We start from the raw sequence: 22,801 nt of genomic DNA on the forward strand, positions 1-22,801 counted from the left end.
AGCTTATTCCTTAAATCGGGTGTGTGTTGCCCCGAAACGACTGCAGCAAAGAGCGACATAATCTTATTCGCACAACTCCTAATTTTCATCAGAAAATAATGATTCCCTTCTATTCCACTTAACAAAATAAATCCACAGAGCTTCATATATGAGCATAATCCTGAAGAAGAAAAAAAATGTTGTTTTTCAGTTTCTTAAAATAAAAAGTTATCTGCAACGGGCTCCTCAAACCCTTTTTTACATTCAGAGGCAGTTGGGTGCAGTTTCTACTCTTGGAGGTATGCGGTCTCCCAGCAACCTGCCTCCGGTTGTCAGGGAGAGCCCCCGCCTGAGCTCGGGCTGTTATCAGGCCCGCTGCAGTCCTTGGTGGGGGGAGCGAGGAGCTCTGTGCGGCGCTTCTTCAAACCAGTGCACACATCTCGGTGTGCGAGGAATGCTAAGTGGTTAGCTAGGAACTCTGGGGACCAGCAGGACTTGCTGTGGAGAGCTGACTGCTGGATGACGTAGTTCTTTATGAATTGGCTCTTAAGAAGAGATAAGGAAATAAAGGTTTTCAGCAATGCAGTGTTTTCTCCGGGGCTCTATTTGACAGCTGGCTACTCCATTCTGCAAACTCTAACACGGTTTTCTTTTCATCTGCTAACTATGGTACATTCAGGATTTTTTACTTTAGCTTTCATTTTCTCCAGCTGGAAAGCTATGAATTCCCTCACAGTATTTCATTTTCATGACTCCTGCCTTTTGGGTAAAATCTGTTAAAATATCGATTTTTTTTTTAAGTTGACCAAAGAGTAAGTTTCGGTCTCGTGTGAACAATGCTTTTTAATTTTTCACACTGCATTTGACCTAAGCAAAGTATAAATTACCTAAGAGCGAACTATAAATAAAAGTAATCGAAGGTAAAATATGAAAAGTTACAGAAGAAAATTCGACACTAATGTTATTACTTTGCCATGGTAACATTTTCAAAAGAATTCATTTTCTATACATGCTCTGGGAAGACATTCAATGTTTCTCAATTTTATCCTTCATTTTTTAAAAATGTAATGATAATATATTCATTGGAACATATTGGAACTCTGCATTTCTTCCAGTTTCACTATTACCAGTCTTTCTTACATTATAATGCAAATTTAATACACTTACTCAACAACAAGCTAGTGGATCAGAAATATACCCTGCTGAGAAACACTGTAGATATGCTCACACAAAATCATACAAAAGCCCTACAGAAATATAAGGAAACATGTCTCTCTTTATGAAGGACAATAACCTTAACTGACCTTTTCATAAGACACCCAGCTTAAAGAAGAGATCCCAGCTAACCCAGAAGATATGGTGGTCTTGGGTCAAGGTAAAATCAAGCATCTAGCGTTGTTAAAAAAATAAAACAAGACACTTGGCTCAAAATGGAGTCGCTTATGCGAAGCCCCATTATCACCAAACCAAGACTTGACTTAAGTTACAGTTTTGTCTCTCCCAGAAATGAAATCCTAAACCAGTCAATCAGGAATTGCCTGATCAACACTAGTTAAGTAGTCTGCCATTGCCTAGGGGGCATATCCTTGTAATAACCGACCTGCTTTTTTACCTAATCTAACTTCCTTGTTCCCATTCCCTTCTGCCTATAGAAGTCCTTCATTTTTGTACAAGCTCCTTGGAGCTCCTTCCTGTCTGCTAGATTTGATACTGCCCAATTCGAGTTAACTTTGGTTCAAACAAACTCTTAAAAAATTCAATACACCTCAGTTTATCTTTTAACAGGATCATGAGTCAAAGTCATCAAGTATTTCACCAAATAGGAAGAGCACTTTGATAGAACATCCAGGAGAAAGACACCAGAAAACCAAGCAGCAGCTTAGTCATCATAACCCAGGGCCTCTGCCCATGCCAGCAGAGCACCATAACTAGACTAAGAGTTCAGGAACCCCCAGGGAGAAGAAAAGCAATCACTGAGCTCCAAATAGACTAAAGGAACTCAACTTTCACTTCTCTGAGGAGACAGTGGAATGAAAGTGCAAAATGAGGCCCCAGAGCTATAGTTTCACAACAAACTCTTAAGAGCAATCAAAGTTGAAACCACCCCCAAAAGGCAGCATGGAAGGGAAAGAACTGAGTTGGGCCTTGAAAGATCCAGGAAGATTTAGATGGGCTCTGAGGAAGAAAGCAGACGTCCTAGAAGGAAGGAACTAAGAGAGTCAGCTGGAGGGGGAGGGGGTAGAAATCAGGAACACTGAGGTTAGCCGCAAGGTGGAGGATGTTTCTAACTCTAGGATGAAGAGGGTCATCATGTTAGCTAGGATACAACAGAAGTTACTCAAATCAGAGGGCTGCGAGCTATCAGTAGAAGGGAGGAGAGGGAAAGGACAAGAGCAGGGAAGGAATGTGTTCTGTTTTTAAAAACCAGCAGTTTCTGCCAAGGAGATGTCTAGCTAGGTAGGTGTTTGCCTGATAGTCCCATGCATGAGCCAGCTTGAGTGGGTTGGGAGCTGGGGACCTATGCAGAAGCCCCAAAGTTGTCCTGAAGTTACTTTTGGTTCATTATAATACTAAGATCTCCTCCTACAGGTGGAGCTTCCTGCCATTTTTTGAGCAGACAATATATGTACTAGCATGTTGACATGGCAGGCACGAGCAATTGAACCAAAGTGCCTAAGTAACAGAATAGGTAAAAGTTCCTTAATGTAAATGCAAACTCCCCGCCCTCACCCCAACACACTAAAAGCTTCCTGTGCTAAGCCCATAGGGAGACAGTGCTTTGAGAGCTATCTCCCTGTCTTCTTACTTACAACTAATAAAAAGTTCTTTGCTTTCAATACTTCCTTGGGTTGTGTTCAATTTGATGCACCCCAAGTGATGTACCCTTGAGTTCAGTTACAATCACACCAATCACATACAGTCACCATTATGTCCCAAGCAATGGTAGTATGAAATTTGAGGTTTAAACAGATGTCTCATAGTGGTGGTCAAAGTAGACTGAGAATGAAGGCAGAGACCAAGGAAAGTGTGATGGTTATTTTATGCATCAACTTGACTGGGCTAAGGGATGCCCAGATGGCTGGTAAAACCTTATTTCTGGGTGTGTCTGTGAAGATGCTTCTGGACGAGATTAGCACTGGAATGGGTACAGTGCTAAGAAAGATGGCACTCATCAGTGTGGGGAGGCCTCATCCAATCTGATCAAATTAGAACAAAAACGTGGAGAAGGGGTGAATGTGCTCTCTCTGCTTGAACTGGGGCATCCATCTTCTACTGCCCTCGGACCTTAGGACTTGGACTAGGATTTACGCCATTGGCTCCCCCAGTTCTCAGGACTTCAGGGCTGGACTAGAACTACACCACCAGCTATCCTGGGCCTCCAGCTTACAGAGACGGCAGATCTTGGACTTCTCAGCTTCCACTGCCATGTGAAACAATCCCTCGTAATTAATTTCTTTCTATAGATCTATATATATCCCACTGGTCCTGTTTCTCTGGAGAACACTGACTAAAACAGAAGACAAGGAACAATCAAGACTTACTGGAGGAGGGACATATTAAGCACAGAGGCCAGGTTCAAAAACGAATGCAACTAAGGTTTGAGGGACTTGAGGGTGCAGCAGTGCCACTGACAGAAATGGAGAAATCAAAACATGTATCCAATGTTTTGAAGGCAAAATGGCAAGTCTGATTTTAGAACTGAGTTTAGGGTTATGGCAGGACATTCACATCCTAGAAGTTTATAGGAAAATAGAAATGGAAAAGAACTTTTCTAAGATGAGATCGAGATTTCAGAAGCCATCCACAGGCAAGAGTGGTTGGAAAGAAGCTAGCCATCCATGAAAAGAGGGGGAGAGAGAGTAAAGCAGCAGTAAAATGAAGGTAGTGAAGGGGGCAATGCCAGCAAATGACAATTCTGCTTATTCAAAGATAAGACCTTTGTCGGATACTGCCAACCTCTTACCATCTCTTAGCTTAGATACAGGTTACAATAAGGAGCCACTAAATCATGACAGACCCATGGCCCAGCACAAGTGTGCTGTAACAAAATCTCTGGGAAGCATGGTGGAAACACAGTTCTGTGAAGCTAAGCCTGGACTGACGCTCTGAACTACAAGAAGAGAAGAAGCAGCAAGGAAGGAAATTGCCATCATGTAACAGGGTAGATGGACACTCCATTGCTCAAGTATGGCCAAGTCCTCATCACATACATTTCCATTTGGCTGCAGAAATTCTGTCTAACTATAAAGTTTTCTGGTATGAGAGGAAAATCCATTAACATTTTGGAAACCAGCAAACAACGGCAATCCCAAGTCCCCAAACCCCCACCTTTCCTGTCTTCTTCAATGCACTGTTCTCTCCATTACGCATTCAGACATTTATTGACGACCTACTATGTGCCATTATACATAACATGTGTATGTCTATTATGTATACTACTGCTCATAGGGGCCCGCCTCTCAGAGCTCACAACCTAATATGCTACAGTCATTCCGCAAATATTTACTGTCAGCCTACTGTGTTCCAGGCACAATAAGCAAACTCCTGCCCTTAAGTAGTTTACAGTCTAGTGCTACATTTTCACAAAACATGCTCTCAGAAAAACTGGGAATTTATGATGGAAGAGAGACGAAAGAACAGGATACAGAGGATCCACAACTTTCACTCATCGTGCATTGACACTCCAAAGCCATCTTTTGCAGAATTCTGTCTTTCCTACTTCACCAGAGTTCGAAGATTTTGGCTGGGGCAAGATGACAGGGCCAACCAGGTGCTGTGGCATGGGAAGGCGTCTGGCCATCTGCCAAGGCAGCAGGGATGATGGCTGACAAGACATTGGTGTCTATGAAGGATCAGACCAAGCCTAGCAAAGAGGCTCCACTCTGGTTCTTGCTGAGGGGTTGGAGGCTGCTGGCTCTCTTAGGGCCCATGTCACAGGCTGATGTCTCCTCACCCAACCAGCTTCCCATTTCTCACCACAGTTGTCCTCACTCTCCTCCCTCCTCCAGCTGAAGCAGGGGCTAGCTGTCACTCCTGATCCTGAAGGAAGCAGGCCAGGGTCCCCCATGGATTGTACTGAGCAGGATGCCTCTTTCCCAACCACTGCTGCAGATTCCTAGCCAAGTCCCTGCTTAGAGATTTAAAGATGAGAGCTCCTCATCATTCATCTTGGCCAACAGAAAAGTTTACTACTGGTGACAAGAGTGATTGAGAAGAAAGTCTGAAATCAGCTCAAATCTATCACTACTAGTGAAAAAACGATTCAGAATATGTACCCCAGGGACAAAAAAAATCAGCTATGTTGGCTCCTCTGTGTCACAATGGTCACACAACAGTCATGCAAAAAGACCACCTTCCACCAGCATTAGTGATACTTTACCCAATATCCACAAACCTGAGTGTCTGATGTAGGCAGTGTCCTCTGTGAAGTACTACAGACTAAAGGATAAAACAGTATCAACCATGGCCAGCCCCTCCCTTCAAGGACTGAAAGATGGCTCCTCCCTCTGGACAGCCACCTTTCAAGGGAGCTCCCCTTCATATGAGAAGATAAGACATAGATTTAAGAACCTGGGTAGCAACAAGACATCTAAGTAACAATGCAAGATCCAAGAGGAAGATTCACAAAACAATACAGATTTATTTGTCCAGAAGAAAAGAAAGGGTGCATGGGTGGCTCAGTAGGTTAAGCGTCTGCCTTTGGCTCAGGTCATGATCCCAGGATCCCGGAATCAAGTCCCGCATCGGGCTTTCTGCTCAGCAGGGAGCCTGCTTCTCCCTCTCCCGCTCCCCGGGCTTGTGCTCTCTCTCTGTGTCTCAAATAAATAAAATCAAAGAAAAGAAAAGAAAAGAAAAGAAAAGAGAAGAGAAGAGAAGAGAAGAGAAGAGAAGAGAAGAGAGGAAAAAAGAGGGAGGGAGAGAGAGAAAGAGAAAGACAGAGAGAGAGAGAGAGAAAGGAAGAAAGAGAGAAAGGGAAGGAAAGGATCACTTAGGTTGGAGAGAAAAGGGATGGATTTATAGGAGAAATGGAATCCAATCAGGGCAAGTTTTGAGGAAGAGGTAGGATAAGAATATATGGAAAACAATATTTTACCTAAGCATGCATTTAATAGACATTTACTGAATGACTAAATGAAAACACTGGCATGTGGAACCCACTTGGATAGAATCACAACAGCAACTCCAGAGGCAAAACACTGAAACACATGTTAGCCAGAGGATGGGGTTCTATAGGGGCACAGCAGGAAGAAAGGCTGGGAAGGTAAGGATCAGATCATGGGATGTAGGAATGCTCAGGGAAACACTGAGGACTCTGAAACAGAGGGTAAAATTAAAGAGCTTTAGACAAGATGCGAAGAGGAGAAATAATAGTTCTGTGTCCTCCAATTTAGAAATTAATCACACATTGGAGAAAATTTTTCTAAAAGGAAAATTGTTTTCTATCATTTTCTTTTAAAAGTCTATGTACATCACTCAAAATAAAAGAAATACACATAATGCCTTCCACATAATAGTGGAAGGAATTTGTCCCCAAAGATCTTTTCTTTGTATAAATGATGCCACCACAATTGATGCTTCAATAAAAATGAATATTTATGAAATGTAAAATGACTTGGATTAACTTATTCCAATTTCACCCTCTAAATTTAGATTTTTTAAATCACGCCAAAATGTAGATTTTGATTACAAAAGCAAGTTGGAGAAGAAAAAAAAAGACTTACTTGACAAGAAAAAGAGAGCAAAATTAAAAAAAGAATAAGAACTTGAAATAGGGATGACAAAAGATGATAGAAAGGTGGTCAATTAAACTAAAAACCACAGAAAGAGATCATCCCCGTAGAGGAGTTATTTAACTCAATAATGCAGTCACATTACAAGAATCAAGTTACAAGAAAGCATGAAGGAAAGTCTCCCACGTGTGTGTCCCATCCATCTTCAGCTCACCGCATAGCCCTCTCCCCAGCTATTAGCTTCTTAGCTATCCTTTCAAAGTTTCTTTGTGCATACATCTTATTATTTTCCACCCTGTTCACACAAAAATTAGCATACCACATAACACTGTTCTGACCCTGCTTTTTTCACGTAACACTATATCTTGGCAATCTCTCCATACCCATTCATATAGGTTTTCCACGTTCTTTTTTACAGCTGCATATTCCATTGTGAGGACGAACCGCAATTTATTTAACTAGCCCCTATTGATGGGCATTTGGGTTGTTTCCAATCTTTGGCTACTGCAAACAAAGCTGCAGTGAATAACCTGGTATAGTCATCATTTGGCATGTGTGCAAGTGTATCTGTAGGATAAATTCCCAGAATTGAATTCCTGGGTCAAAAGGTATATGCATTTAAATTTTTTATAGATATTGCCAAATTGCCTTCCGTAAGAGTGGAGCCAATTTACACTCTCGCCAGCAATGTACAAGAGTGCCTTTCTCCTTAAGGATTTACCAACAGAGTGTACCATCAAAGTTCTGGATTTTTGCCAATCTGAAAAATGAAAAATGGTGTTTGCATCCTCCTCAGTATGAGTGAAGTTGAGCACCCCTTTACATGTTTGAGCCGATTATACTTGCTTTTCTATAAACTATCTGTTCATAACCTCTGCCTATTTTTCTAACAGATGTTGGTGTTTTCTTATTAATTTCTAGGAGCTTCTTATATATTAGGGAGAATAGCCCTTGACTGATAAGTTGCAAATATTTACTCCAGTTTGTCTTTTGAATTTGCTTATGGTAATTTTTGCCATGAGAAGATTTTTACTTTGATGTGATCTAATTTATCAATTTTTTAAGTCTTCTGAGTTTCAAGTCATAGTTCGAAAGGCTTTCTTCATCCCAAGATTATAAGGGAATTCTCCCTTTCTCATACTTAAATTGTTTCATTTTCACATGTAGCTAAAAGGAAAAACAGTAGAGTACAGTAGTTAAGATCACAAACTCTAGAGCCAAACAGCCCACATTCATGTCCCAGCCGTACCACTTATTAGCTATATGACCTTGGATAAGTCACTTAACCCATATGGGCCTCAGTTTCGACATCAACAAATGGGGTTAATAATAATTACTACCCCAGGGGGTTACTGTGAGGATTAAATGTCTTAGTAAATGTAAAGTAATTACTAGAGTGCCTGACATACAGTACACACCCAATAAGCATGAGTTATTATCATTAAATATTTGGGAACTTATTCTGGTTTACAATGTGAAGTACAGATCCAACCTTCTTTTTTTCCATACGGCTATCCAGTTGTCCCATAACCATTTATTACTGAATGTTCTATCTTTTCCCCACTGATTTGAGATATCACCTTTATGATATGTCCATACATATTTAAGAACTTCTGATCATTCTATTCTATCCCATTGACCTACCTATTTGTGGACCAGTATCACACTGATTAAATTATTAAGCTTCACTGTTACTAGGTGGTAGGGCCAGCTGCCCCTCTTTGCTCTTCTTTTTACCATAACTCTTCCTGTTTGTTTTTCCATATGAATTTTTTTAATTAGTGTGTCTGGTTCTAGAATAAAACAAAAAAATAGTATTTTTATTAAAACCATGTTACCTTTATAAATTAACTTAGAGGAAGAACTGACATAAGTTCCCTGTTCACTCCTCCTATCCAAGAACCTGGTATGTCTTGCCATTTGAGCAAGTCTTCTTTTGTGTCCTTCAGTAGCGTTTTAAAGTTTTCTTCACATAGGTCTTGTATATTTCTTGCCAAGTTTATTCATAAATTTTAACGTTTTCCGTTGCTGTTATAAATGGGGTGTGTTCTTCCATTATATTTTCTAATAAGTTGTTTGCATAGAGTAAAGCTACTGGTTGTTGTCTAGGAACTACATACCCTGATACCTTACTATTAATTCTCTTGGATTTTGCAGGTATATAATCTCCTGATCTGCAAACTAGTGGCAGTTTTACCTTCTCTTTTCCAATTTGTACATCTCTAATTGCCTTCTCCTATCTGACTATATTAGCTACCACTTACAAAACAATGTTAAATAATAACCAATCACCCAGAGTAGGCCTAGTCATGCTTTGATCCACTTTAGGCAGCCTTAGAAAAGCTTCTCATTAAAGAAGTTTGAAGGTTTGAATCTTATTTTCTTGCAAAGTAGAAACCTACTAAGCCACAGTTTATAAAAAGATGAAAATTTCCTCAACACCAAATAAAAACAATAATAATAATCCAATTTTAAATTGGGCACAAGACATGAACAGACATTTCTCCAAAGAAGACATCCAGATGGCCAAGAGACACATGAAAAGATGCTCAACATCACTCACCATCAGGGAAGTGCAAATCAAAACCACAATGAGATATCACCCCACATCTGTCACAATGGCTAAAATCAAAAACAAGAAACAAGTGTTGGTGAAGATGTGGAGAAAAAGGAACCCTCATGCACTATTGGTGGGAATGCAAAGTGGTGCAGCCACTGTGGAAGACGGTATGGAGATTCCTCAAAAGATTAGAAATAGGGGCTCCTGGGTGACTTAGTGGGTTAAGCATCTGACCCTTGATTTTGGCTCAGGTCATGATCTCAGGGTGTAAGTAGCAGAAGTGCTCTGTAAAATTGTCTGAACATGATGCTTTGAGAGGAGGCAACTCTTCGATGGCTTCATTTCTTCTAGAAAAATCATTCTGTTATTTCCTAAACAGAGTGGGATCTTTCTTGTATCAATTTGGGTCAATTACATTTGCCTAAAAATTATCCATTCCATCCAAGTTTTCAAATTTATTTTAAAAGAGTTAAATAATCTGTTATGATTCTTAAAGTTTTCTACTTCTATTACTCCCCCTTCTCAATTCTTACTTTGTGTATTTGTACTTTCTTCCTTTTTTATTAGTACTTTCTTCCTTTTTTATTAGATAGCTACAGTTTGTAAATTTTACTGTTACAGTTCAATTGTTTTTCAAAGAGCCACCTTTTGGATGACTCATATCGTTCTACTGTTTTTCTATTTATATTTAAAGTTCTTAAAAGAGTACACCGTGAGCAAGAGTTCTACATCTCTTCCTCTGTCCAGAAAAAAATGCACAGTAATACAGTAAACACTACCTAAGAACATAAGCACAAGAAAACAGAGATTAAATATGAGCTGTCAATGTTATCTTGAATGATATCTCCAAATCCCAAGCACCTGATCAAAAAAACAGATTAGCAATATTTCCAAAACGCAAAACATACACACACACACACACACACACACACACACACAAGTGCCATACAAAATAAATACTGGGCTTTTACATTAATTAATTCACTGGAAATAAGATTAATTCCAACTATAATAAACTTAATTTTAACAACATAGAAGGCACTCTAAGGTTTTAATTATAAGCCTTCTACCTCCTGCCTATCTCTAGCAAATAACTGCCCACCAATTCAATTCAACAAGCATGAATTCCACTTTTTCTCCAGTCCCAAATTTCTCAGAGTATTGCTTTATAACCACGCACTGAAACAGAGAGGACCACCTTCACATATAAGATCAGGCAAACTGAGTGTATGCCCTGCCAGCCAGCCGGTGCTGTCCAGGACCCCCCACTAACCTAACAGAGTGTGCTTCAAAGGAGCCAGTCAAGTTTAGTTGTGACCAATCACCCAAATGGGACTATTCATCTTTCATCTTTTCATCCACTATAGGTAGCCTGGGAGAAATTAAACACTAAAGAAGTTTGAAGGATTGAATCTTACCCTCTTGCAAAGTAGAAATCTATTAGGCCACGGGTTATAAAAGGGTGTAAGTTTTCTTATGAATACCAAAAAAGGTAGGATTAAAGCTAAAATGATAACTCTTCACACCAAAAGTATTTGGTAATAGAGCACAAAGACAGAGCCTAGTACTACGCTGAAACAAAGAAATTAAACAGGCCTTATCTTCTAAAATCAAAAGGTGATGCTTCTGTCACAGAACTTCTGAAAGTCAGGGTACAATTAATAACAGGCAGGATAATGAGGAGAAATGAAGGGCTATTAAATGGATTGGAGGTTAGGACAGAAATGAATTTGACTTTTAAAACAATAATATTAAGTCCATAAGCTTCAAGCTTACAGCCACCAAAACCTACCAAGGAGGTAATACTGCCCATTTCTGGGCCAGTCAGAACCTTCGGCAACCTGTCAAGGGAGGAGTTGTACCAAGAGTAGGGATTGGAAAGGCCACAATCTAAAACTGAAATATTTGGGGAGGAAAAGAGTTACAACAGCTGAGCAATAAGGACATATGCACTGCATATGCATTTGCATTGTAGGCTTGGCCCTACACCAAAAAAAGCAGTTTACTGGTCCAGATACAGAGATGTATGCAGTCCAGATACAGAGATGTATGCATGGCTATATAAAAAGACTGAAGAGCCTGGAAGAGAACCAGACCCTGAGGTTTTCCATTAGAGTTACTAGGTGGATGTGACAAATAAATCATTAGCTTGTTTCTGTCATTTTGATTGATCTTTCACCAAAAATGTCATTTATGTATTAGCTAAGTGATTGGGAAGACTTTGGTTAAGATTAAGCAGAACTAAATTTTGGTTGAAGCTGATCCTGAACCAGTTTGCAAATCTGATCAAGATTTCTGTGTTCATTTGTTTGTTTTTTAGATGTCTGGGAGGGCATACCAAAGAGACCCTAGTGTATAAAGAGTAAGTTTAGTACAAGCTGGGAGTGTTCAGCATTGAAAAAGCACTGCTTTAAGTATCCATTTATGAATACTGGTTTGTAAAAGAGAATTTGTTTTTAAAAGAAAGTTTAAAATTCATTCTCTGAATCTGAGTCGAAAATAAAACAAACTTTTAGGGCTGATAATGAGTTGAAGTGAGGGGGGCATAGGAAGCAGAACTGCTAATGCTGACGGAGAAACAAGTTACACAGCCTGAGTTTCCAAACCGCCGCACGTCCAAAAAACCTCTACCTTTTCCAATCTCATACTGCTACCGAATATGTGTATGATATGCGCACCCGCACTATGACCTCCTCCTATAACTCAATAATTCTTTAAGGAAAAGAAAATCAGAATTCCTAGGAATTTTTAAATGCAGGATTTATCTTGGCATGGAGCCATATGTAAAAGACTAATCACCATTTAATCCTCCAACAGCTCTAAAGCAGTGGTTTACAAACTATGAAGTGTATTAGAATCACCCAGAGAGTTTAAAACACTAATTGTAGGGGCCACGCTTTGAGAAGCACCGCACCAAAGTAATGGTAATGGTCCCTTGGTTGGTGGACCTGGGCTATGAACCGCTACTGGTCTGCGACAGAAATTGAGGTTTAAGCTTTATGCAAATAACTTTTAGAGTAGTTTAACATTACTGGGCACCCAAGCATGTGACCATTTTTCTGGCATTTTATTCTTACTGTATTTTCCAAAAGTGTTGGTAGGAGACTAAAAAATTATTTTTAAGTTTGTAAAGCACAGCTTTAAAGCGGACACCTCCGACTACTGATGCACACGGGCAGACCCGCGAGCACGGGCCAGGGGCAGCTCCTGCCAATTGGGAGAAACCGGGCACTCAGAGAGGGTAACGGAAGCCTGAGGATAATTCTTGCAACCGGTACAGTAGTCTGAGACACAATTTCAAAATTGCAGTTTTCATCGTTCTGTATCATTCCATTGCTTCCAGTGACAACACAACACGGTACCATCGCTGCAAGTGGCCAGTATCCCAGGGGACAGTACACAAGAGAAAGAAAAGGGGAGGCACAGAAGCTGGCACTGAGGGCGCACACACCTGTGAGAAAGAGCGGTAATCGAGTCAGCGCTTTTCCTACCCAAAGTTTGGAGCCGCCGGGGTATTTGCACTCTAGGTGAGTTATATCAACATACTAGATTCCATCAAAGTGCTTCGTGCTGTTTTAGGGGGTGAGAAGCCAAACAAAGAAAAAGCTACGACCCCCTCCCCACGCCCCCCTGATCGGAGACTCTCCGCGCCTGCGCAGACCCCAGCCTAACTATCCACCCGAGGCCAGCCCTCGGCTCTCTTCCGGGCGGGCGGAGGACGCGCAGCCGCCGGGCGCTGGCGAGCATGCGCCACGACGATAACCTTGCCTTCTGCGCGTGCCCGCGTCCTTACCCGCAACGGGGATCGGCTCCTTCCGGCCCGGCAAGGCCTCCTGGGGGCTGACGATCTTAGAGGCGGAGTCGCCCATTCTCGAGCCGGGAAAGAGGCTGTGGAAGAGCAGACTAGCCCTCCTGGTGGCTGAGAGCATGGGCGGGCCGCTGGCCGACGGGGTCGCCAAACGGAACCGCGCGGTCGAGAGCGGAGCCGCCGCTGCGGAATGGGCAGCTGGCGCCCGGCAGCTGGACCGGCTTGCACTCGGCCGCGTGCGCTGCGGGCTGTGGCCGCTGCCGCCCCGGAATAGAAGTTACCTAAGGCTTGGGCCAGACCGGCAGTAACTGAGGGCGTGTTCCCTCCTGGGGGTGGGAGGGGAGACGGCGGGGGGTGCCTGGTCCTGGGAGGCTCCAGCGAGTGTTTCTGGTTCGGCTTCAGTACAAAGTTCCCAGAGAAAAAATGTGTACTAATTGCGATACGAAGTACACGATGCAGCAGAGGCCAATAATAATAATAGTGCCTGGCCTTTTGATTTTAAAGTTCATTCCCTCCTTAAAAACCTTAGCAGATGTTTAGTGTGCCCAATAAGGTATAAGACAACCTAGTTAATAGGCAACGAGAATGCATGTGTATTAACACTGGAGCCATTATAATTATCAAAAAGATGAGTATCCAAAATAAAAACAAAGCACAATTTTCAAAAAGCTTGGAATAGGGAAGATAATTCAAAATTTTATGTGTATACACACACACACAAATAATAAACACATTTTGCAGGGGGGAAAATAGAAAATCAAGGCACTAATACCACCATTAACCCAATTTATATGAATTTAATGGTGCTGTTGGATCAGTCTTGTTTCTCAAATCGTGGGAGATAGCATTTGTTCCTGTGACAAATTTTCAACCCAAAAAATAAGGTGGGTGGGGCAGATGGGTGACTTGGGAGTTCCATATGTGAAATTTTGATTTCATACAAATGTTCTGCCAGAATGGGCAAATAGTCTCATGAGAGAAGGAACTTCAGATTAGCACCCACAGAAATGAGAAGAGTTTGACCCGACCTCCCCCACCTTTTGTTTTAATGTGGTCTGGACTATAACAGAAGGACAGGAGGACTGGCCCTACTATATTGTAGAATATGGTCAGACATGTAACATTACACTTAACGTTTTTGCTTTGTAATTTTAGATCTCCTCTGGGCAAATTTGCCTAAGTTTTTACTTTGGATTTATTTGTTTTTGCTACAGGTGTCTCCTGAAAACACTCCAAGGTGTCCCTTCTACGCTTGGTCACTGCTAAGCGCTAGAAAAAATAAGATCACTTTTCTGTCAGAGGAAATACTCTGTGTGTGTGTGTGTGTGTGTGTGTGTTTTAATTATTGCCTTTTGATAATACTGATTTTCTATGTTTTGTGATTGATTGTATGAAATTAAACATGTTAGAAATAACAGCAACTAAGAACTGAAGAATTTTTCACCTCACGAAGTACTTCTATAGTATTTAGTGAAAAAGCACAACAGAGCTAAAGTATGTATTTATGTACTATATATATATATATATAAATACGTGTATCTCCACTTGTATACCCACTGAAGAAAGACTAGAAAAAAATTAAAATAATGGTTGCAGTTTTGTTGTTCAAGGTAATGGTCTAGTGATTTTCAGTTTTTTTAAATATTCTACATTGTTACAGTGTTCTCAAGTGTTCCAATGCCTGTGTTATTTATATCACAAAAAAATACTTTTAAAGGAAAAGTACTTTGATTTATTTCAAAGCTTTTTTTTTTTTCATAAAGCAGTGGTTCCTTATCTCGTTTACCAGACTAGTTGCAAGAAAAGTTACACTGAGGTTGGTTGGTTGGTTGGTTGGTTTGTTTAAGGAGAAAATAAAATATTCCTACCTTCAGTGATGCCATTTTCACCACTAGAACTTCCTTTTCTTCAGACCCTCCTAATCCCTTCTGCGCTCCAAACTGAGAGTCTTTTTTTGTCCATATTCCCCATTGGGCACACTGTGCTTTGATTTGTTATTTTTGTGATTATGCACTGGTTTTTCAACAAATTCTAACAATGTATGTAAGCATCCTCTTAGATATGAAAAAGACCCAAAATGCAGCAGTTTAAACAAAATAGAAATTTCTCTTTTACATACAATCTAAAAGTAAGTAGTTAAGTGCGATAGGGCCATGTTGTTTCTTCCATAATATCTCATACTGAATTGGCTTACATTAAGTGTTCTGTAGTTAGTATTGGTTTAATTGGGCCAAAACCCTGACTTAGATTAGCAAAAGTTTCTTTTCCATTTGTTCAAGAATGGCTCCGCCTTGGCCTTCGGAGACAAGAATACTTAATACTCTATTCCAAATCTAGGCCCAGGTTTTAGTTGGGATACAGATAAGGTTGCTTTAACAGAGACCCAAAGATACTGTACATGGAACAAGATAGTTTGTTTTTTTAATTGAAGCATAGTTGACATACAGTGGTACATTAGTTTCAGATCTACCACATAGTGATTCAACAAATCTATAGGTAAGCTCACGGCAAGTGTAGCTACCATCTGTCAGCACACAACCCTATTACAATACTGTTGACTATATTCCCCATGTTATGTATTTTATCCCTGTGACTTATTCATTCCATCCCTAGAAGTCTGTACCTCCCACTGCCCTTCACCCATTTTGCCCATCCCCTGCTTTCCTCCCCTCACAGCCATCAGTTTGTTTTCTGTATTTATGGGTCTGTGAAACAAGATAGTTTCGGGGTTTTTTCTCTCCTCTACTGGTCCAGAGGTCAGTGGTCCAGGAAAGGTAGGACAGTGCTGCTATCCTCATACATAACCTCCATCCCAGAACCATCTGTATCTGTATCTTAGCCCAGCAGAAAGGAAAAGTGTGTACAACTCAGTACTCCTAGGAGTGAGTCCCAGAGGTAGCACTACTCATTCCATTGACCTGATTAGAGGCATACCACATCTAACTGGGAGGTGGCAGATAAAGTTCTCTAGCTGGGCAACCATGGATCCAGCTAAGACTTAGTTCTAGTAATAAAAGAAGGTGAGAATGTACACTGGTGGACAACTGTGTCACAGTCCACTCCTCTGGCCACCCAGATATTTATATATGCCCATCTTCTAACAACACACCCTATTCCAAAGGGAGAAAAGCCAAAGTTTCAAGTAGTTTTTGCAACCAGCTCTTAAATCCATGATCTGAAGATGATGTATGGTCCTTTACAAGTCTGGCTATAACTCTCATGACCCAGTGACCTACTAACTAAAAGATGAGGTATCCGATCCCCTCTCCCACACTCTCCTCCTCCACACACTGGGTGAGGTAGGAATATGAAAAATTATTTGGAAAAAGAATGAGGGAAAGTAGTCACCAGTCCATAGCCTAGCGAAATGTTGCAAAAGGGAAACTTCAAAGATTGCCCAGATGGTCAAGTAAATTCTTGGTTAGACCCCATTTCTGCTTTCCAGAAGGAATTCCTCTGCTTGTTGTGTTTGAAGTTACTGGCTTTACCCTCTGTGAGGTTCTTATCCATGACTCTCCATGATTGCATCTGAAGGGTATATTGACAAGTATGCCCTCCTGAGGGCTACACATCTTTTTGTGCCCAGTTTCTCACTGCTGCAATCGTGAGGGACCTTGCACACAGGTATTGGAAAAGCTAGACTTGTAGCTTTTTGGGGTCAAATGCAAACAGGCATTGGCAAGCTAGACTTGTAGCTTTTTGTCAACGCCATTTGAAAAAATATTGAATATATTTCTGGATTATTTGTTCCTTTTACAATTACTTGTACAAATAACCACAGCTAAAGATCTCAACTAGTCATATTTCTTATGCCTAATTACTCTTCATTTTTATTTACTAGGCTCTGTTTGTCCCATCTATCCTGTATCTATTAACTTAATTACAGTGCCCTTGCAGCCAGCAAAAACAGCAGGTTTGGTTGGAAAGGCAATCCCCTTAATATGATCTTCGCCGCTTGCCTTCCATGCTTGGCTTCCATCATCTGGCACACAACACTTTGCTAATGGCCCTTGAGAAGGGCTTTGGGTTGCAGTTTTATCTTCTGCTATCGGGAGTATAATAGCTTTTGGCTTTATCAAAACTAGAAGGCCCTGGGGCGCCTGGGTAGCGCAGTCGTTAAAGCGTCTGCCTTCGGCTCAGGGCGTGATCCCGGCGTACTGGGATCGAGTCCCACATCGGGCTCCTCCGCTATGAGCCTGCTTCTTCCTCTCCCACTCCCCCTGCTGTGTTCCCTCTCTCGCTGGCTGTCTCTCTGTCACATAAATAAATAAAATCTTTAAAAAAAAAAAAAAAACTAGAAGGCCCTAAATAACCACCCTCAGTCAATTTGTATTGCAGGCTGCAGGCAGAGAACTCCAATCTTAGCAGAGCTTTATTTCCGTTCATCTCTTAAAATGGCTAGCCTCTACCCGAGGTCATCTTTCTCAAAGGACTTTGCTGAAGGAGGCAGGCAACAGCCAATACTCTCTCATTGTTCAGAGAATCATCCTTCCAACCATTTTCCCTACAGTTACAGATTCAAAGAGCATGTGGTTGGCCTTCCAAGGTATTGAGCTGACAATTTTATCAAATGTTTTATGGCAGTATAAAAAAGATCACCAGCTTTTCAGCCTGCAGTTTCTGTGTTCTTGTTGTCTGCTGCCTGCCATTAAACCAATGCCATTTAGTTTAGGTTAATGTTACGAAGTCTACAGAAAAACTACTAGAACTAATATGTTGATTTAGCAACACTTTAGGATACTAGACCTATATACAAAAATTTATTGTGTTACTATATATGAGAGAAAAAATGGAATTGAAGTTTTAAAAACACCATTTAAAATACCATCCAAAAACTATTAAGTACTTAGAGATAAACCTGACTAAAGATGTGTTAGACCTGTACATCAAAAACCACAAAACATTGCTAAGAGAAATCTGAAAAGATCTAAATAAAAACAGAGATATACCATGTTCATAGATCAGAAGGTTCCACATCTAGATATTAAGATGCCATTTCTCCCAAAATGGATGCACAGATTCAATGAAATCTCGATGAAAATCTCAGCAGATGTTTTTCTAGAAATTGGCAAGCTGATTCTAAAACTCAAGTGCAAATGCAAAGGACTTAGAGTGGCCAAAAACTGAAGAGTCCAGCTCTAGGACAAAATCCTACATGTCATCTTTAAGGCCCAACCATAGGCAATTACAAAGCCTTTTCCCAACAGGTCTCATAAAGGAAAGTTGCCCTCCTCACACTTGGTGTACAGGCAATGAATTGCAGTCTCCTGGAGGGAACTGCAGTCAAGGACTTAGGACTTAGGCCCCACCTCAGAGGAGCCATCCTCATAATCATATCTGCATTTCCAGCGCACACATCTCCATTTGGAAGCCTCTTTGAGTGGTTTCTCCCTCACCATACACCAGACTTTGTTCAGTGCTCTTCAGCAGAGAGACAATTTCCCCTACTTGTCCTGCATGTCATCTGATTGACCCTTGCACCCAATGTTATTCCATGTGGAAAAATGGAACAGGAACCAGCACTTTCCTTTTTTTTTTTTTTTTAAGATTTTATTTATTTGTCAGAGAGACAGCACAAGCAGGGGGAGTGGCAGGCAAGGGGAGAAGCAGGCTCCCTGCTGAGCCCAATGTGGGACACAATCCCAGGACCCTGGGATCATGACCTGAACCAAAGGTAGATGCTTAACTGACTGAGCCACCCAGGGGTCCCAAGGAACCAGCACTTTCCATTTTGGCCTCTTGCCTACACTATCACAGTAAGTGAATAAAGACTTGATTGTTACTTTCAGTTTTGCTTGTCGTCCTATTTGACCACCCCAACACCTGACAGTTTGGCACAAAACAATATGAAAAAGAACAAAGTTAGAAGACTTTCCTGCCTGAGTTCAAGACTTATTACAGAACTACAATAGCCAAGAAAGTGTGATATTGGGCACGAGAGACAAACAGGTTAATAGAACAAAATAGAGAGTCCCAAAATAAACCTACACATATATATTAGATTAATTTTCAATCAAGGTGCAAAGACTGTGACTTCTAAATAGTGACTTCTAAATTTCTAGAATAAACATAGGTGGAAATCTTTATGACCTTAGAGTAGGCAAAATTTCTTAGCTATAACACAAAATGCATGATCCATAAAAGAAGAAAACTAATCAATTCTATTTTATCAAAATTAAGAACTTCTGTTCTTCCTAAGATACTCTTAAGGGAATAAAAAGAGCTCCAAATGGGCATAAAATATTTACAAATCACATTTCTGAGAAAGGCCTTATATCCAGAATATATAACCTTCAAAATTCAATAATAAGAAACAAACAGCACATTTTAAAAGAGCAAAATGAATAAAAACAGACACTTCACCAAGAAAGATATATGGTTTCATTAAAAAATAAAACTACTCAACGACATTAGTCATTAGGGAAATGCAAATAAAATCCACAATAAGAAGCCACTACACACTCACCAAAATGGCTATAATTTAAAAGACTGACTATACCAAGTGTTGATGATGTGGAGGAACTAGAACTCTCTAACACTGCTGGTAATAACCCAAAATCATACAACCACTTTGGAAAACAGTATATCAGTTTCTTAAGTAGTTAGCACTCATCTGCCATATGATCAAATCATTTCGTATGAAAGCATGTGTTCAGATAAAGTCTTATATTCGAAGGTTCATAAAAGTCTTATTATAATAGGCAAAAACTGCAAACAACCCAAACCACTATCAACAGATGAATGGGTAAACAAATTGTAGTCTGTCCTTACAACGGGGTTCTACTCGTTAGTAAAAGGGAATGAACTATTGATACCCTCAACAACACAGATGATTCCACTCTACTGAGTGAAAGGAACCAAACTGAAAAAAAGTAAAATTGTATGATTCCAATTATTAAAATCCTAGAAAATACACACTGATCTGTAGTAACAGATCTGTGGTTGCCTGAGAATGCAGGTAAGGGATGGGAGGTGGGATTAAAAGGTTTACAGGGAAACTTTTGAGGGTCATGGATATGTTCGTTAGCTTGATTGTCATGATGGTTTCACAACTGTATCCCTATTTCAAAGACTGTTAAATTATACACAAATTTTAAAAGTGTGTTTTTGTTATGTGTTTAAGCCCGGATTCACCTATATAGCTGCCTCTTGCTCTTCAGAAAGCAGACCCGGAAGTGACAAGATGCAAGGCAGTCAAACTTTGTTAAAGAGTGTTGGAGATCAGGAGTGTGGACTGCTGGGGCGCCTGGGTGGCACAGCGGTTAAGCGCCTGCCTTCGGCTCAGGGCGTGATCCTGGAGTTATGGGATCGAGCCCCACATCAGGCTCTTCCGCTATGAGCCTGCTTCTTCCTCTCCCACTCCCCCTGCTTGTGTTCCCTCTCTCGCTGGCTGTCTCTATCTCTGTCGAATAAATAAATAAAATTAAAAAAAAAAAAAGGAGTGTGGACTGCTATTAAGGGTCCACTGTGGAGGATAGGAAACCAGGATGAGTAATATGGAGCAATCTGAAGACTCTTGAACCTTCCAACACAACTTTACTCATTCTGTTTATACCAATTGCAATCCCTGCCTGATTCTCTCTGGTTTTCTGACCTTATTCTTCACCACTCAATTCAAGACTCATCTTCTCTGCGCAGCCTTCCCTGATTGCACAAGGAAACAATGGTTATTCATTCAGTCTGGGTTCTCCCATAAAATTCACTATTTACATCACTCAGGTAGCACATAACATATACTGCCTTGTACTAATAGTGATCTGAAAAGATATACAAGTTATTGTGGAGGTTTAAAACATGTACATGAATTCTTTATTCTTCTCCCTTTGAAAAGTGAGACCTAATTCCCCTCCCTTTACATTTTGGTTGGACTTAGTGTTTGCCTCAAATGGATATAGAATAAGACAGAAGTGATGGTGTGTGCGACCTCTGAGACTAAGTCATAAAAGGCAATGTAGCTTCCTTCTTGCTTTTGGATCACCCCCTATAGGGGAAGCCAGCTGTCACATCCTGCAGATCTTTAATCAGCCCTATGAAAAAGTTCACATGGTGAGGAATTGAGCTCTCCTGCCAACAGCCAGGTGAGTAAGCAATCTTGGAAGCAGATTCTTCAGCCCTGGTCGAGCTTTCAGATGACATCTTGTCTGCAACCTCATAAGAGACCCTGAGCCAGAACCACCCAGCGAACACACCTCCAAATTCCTGACTCACAGAGACCATGAGATGAAAAATATTTGGTTTTTTTTAACTCTTTTTTGAAGTCATGGTGAGATAAGGAGACAATATTCTTGAAAAAGAGGCTTATCAAAATTAAAGGGTTTTTTCTTAACTAATTTTACATAATAAGAACCAAATAGACAGGACTGGTCTTAAAATAAACCCTAGACTAGAAAGGGTAAAGGACATGACTTAAGAGATAAGAGAGAATATCAGACGTCTTTATCTCATTCTCCCACCCTGGGATGAATTTGGGAATAGAAACTTCAAAACACCCATATGAAGTGGGGAAGAATCTGATGATTTGGGAGCTAGTGCTTCATTTCCTGGGGCATAGCCTAGGAAAGTGACCCACTGGTGCATAAAGACATTAGTCTAATGGATTGGATCAACGCGTTTTTAAATGACTTAGAGTAGACCAGATTAGAAGATATCAGAATGAATCCACAAGTAGTGAGGCTCAATATAATTTGGGGAAATCTTTATTTCTTTGGCATATATGTGCACTATATGTGCACTGTACCTAGACATAAAATGTATTTCTTAGTGTAGCTTTTGGTAAAATAATAATAATACATAAAAATTTTAAAGCGTGTTCTCGAGACTATAAATCTCGCATAAGAGTCTTGCATTTGGCAGGGCATGCAATGTGGTGTGTGTGCACAGGAAGAGCAATAGGGTTGAGGGCAGCCTCACAAGATCCTGGACAATTGTGTTGACTATGCAGAAAGCAGAAGAGCGTTCCCAGGACTCCCAAGAGGGTTAGAGATATGGAAGGACTGACAGAACCAGTGACCCCAATAAAGCCTGGAGTTGGAGCAAGGAGACCCAAGTACTGAGACGTCATGACAAGATGCAAAAATAAGGTCCTCGGTCACCATTAGCAGGAGCCAGCGTGATGCCCAAAGGATGGAACAAGAACAGCTGTGTTTCAGCAATGCGGGAGCTCAGGGGCCAGGAATCCAAGCCACAGCAATGCAGATACACTGAGGACAGAGGCCACGGCCGAGAGTCACCTTAATGAGAGGCCACTAGACCAAGAGGACATGTAACCACTCCCAGGACCCAGATACTATCTTGAAAAGGAGAAAAGAGTAAGAAAAATCTGGGAGAGAATCCCAAAGGACTGAGGAGTTACTCAAATAGGCAATTTAAATCTAAAAACCACCAAAAAACCACTTTTGCTTGGCAAGATCACATGTTTCCCTCCGTCACTGGGAATGATGAGTGCAGGAGGAGATCAGTTATAGAAAACAGGGCATTTAGCATTTGTCATACATCTGAGTTATGCTGTTTAAATTTTGCTCTTGTTGCATGTGATCTATCAAAGTATAGAAGGGGTATTTACTCTGCTAAGAGTAAGGGATGTTCCCTACTTCCTAGGATATCTTGCAAATAAATGAAATATTGTACGGTAACGGTCTACAACAAAATGGCAAAATGAGAGGGGAAAAAAGATAATGTAATAATTTTTCTCATAATGCTAAATATATTCAACTTAAAAAGTTA

General features: G+C 40.7%; 1 protein-coding gene across 2 annotated transcripts in view; it reads right to left on the reverse strand.

Moving 5' to 3' along the window:
• Window positions 1–13,388, reverse strand: part of MSRA (methionine sulfoxide reductase A) — a 405,682-nt gene extending 392,294 nt beyond the window's left edge. The window contains exon 1 of one of the 2 annotated variants that reach the window (XM_045773968.2): window positions 13,064–13,388. In XM_045773968.2, coding sequence (XP_045629924.2) covers window positions 13,064–13,199 — 136 coding nt within the window. In that variant the 5' untranslated portion in view covers window positions 13,200–13,388. The remainder of the gene's footprint in view (window positions 1–13,063) is intronic. The other variant, XM_045773967.2, reaches the window with a different exon arrangement.
• Window positions 13,389–22,801: the final 9,413 nt, after the last annotated feature.

The sequence above is a fragment of the Ursus americanus genome, chromosome 13 (genome assembly GCF_024610735.1).
Source record: "Ursus americanus isolate L20-20 chromosome 13, mUrsAme1.1.p, whole genome shotgun sequence".
NCBI lineage: Eukaryota > Metazoa > Chordata > Mammalia > Carnivora > Ursidae > Ursus > Ursus americanus.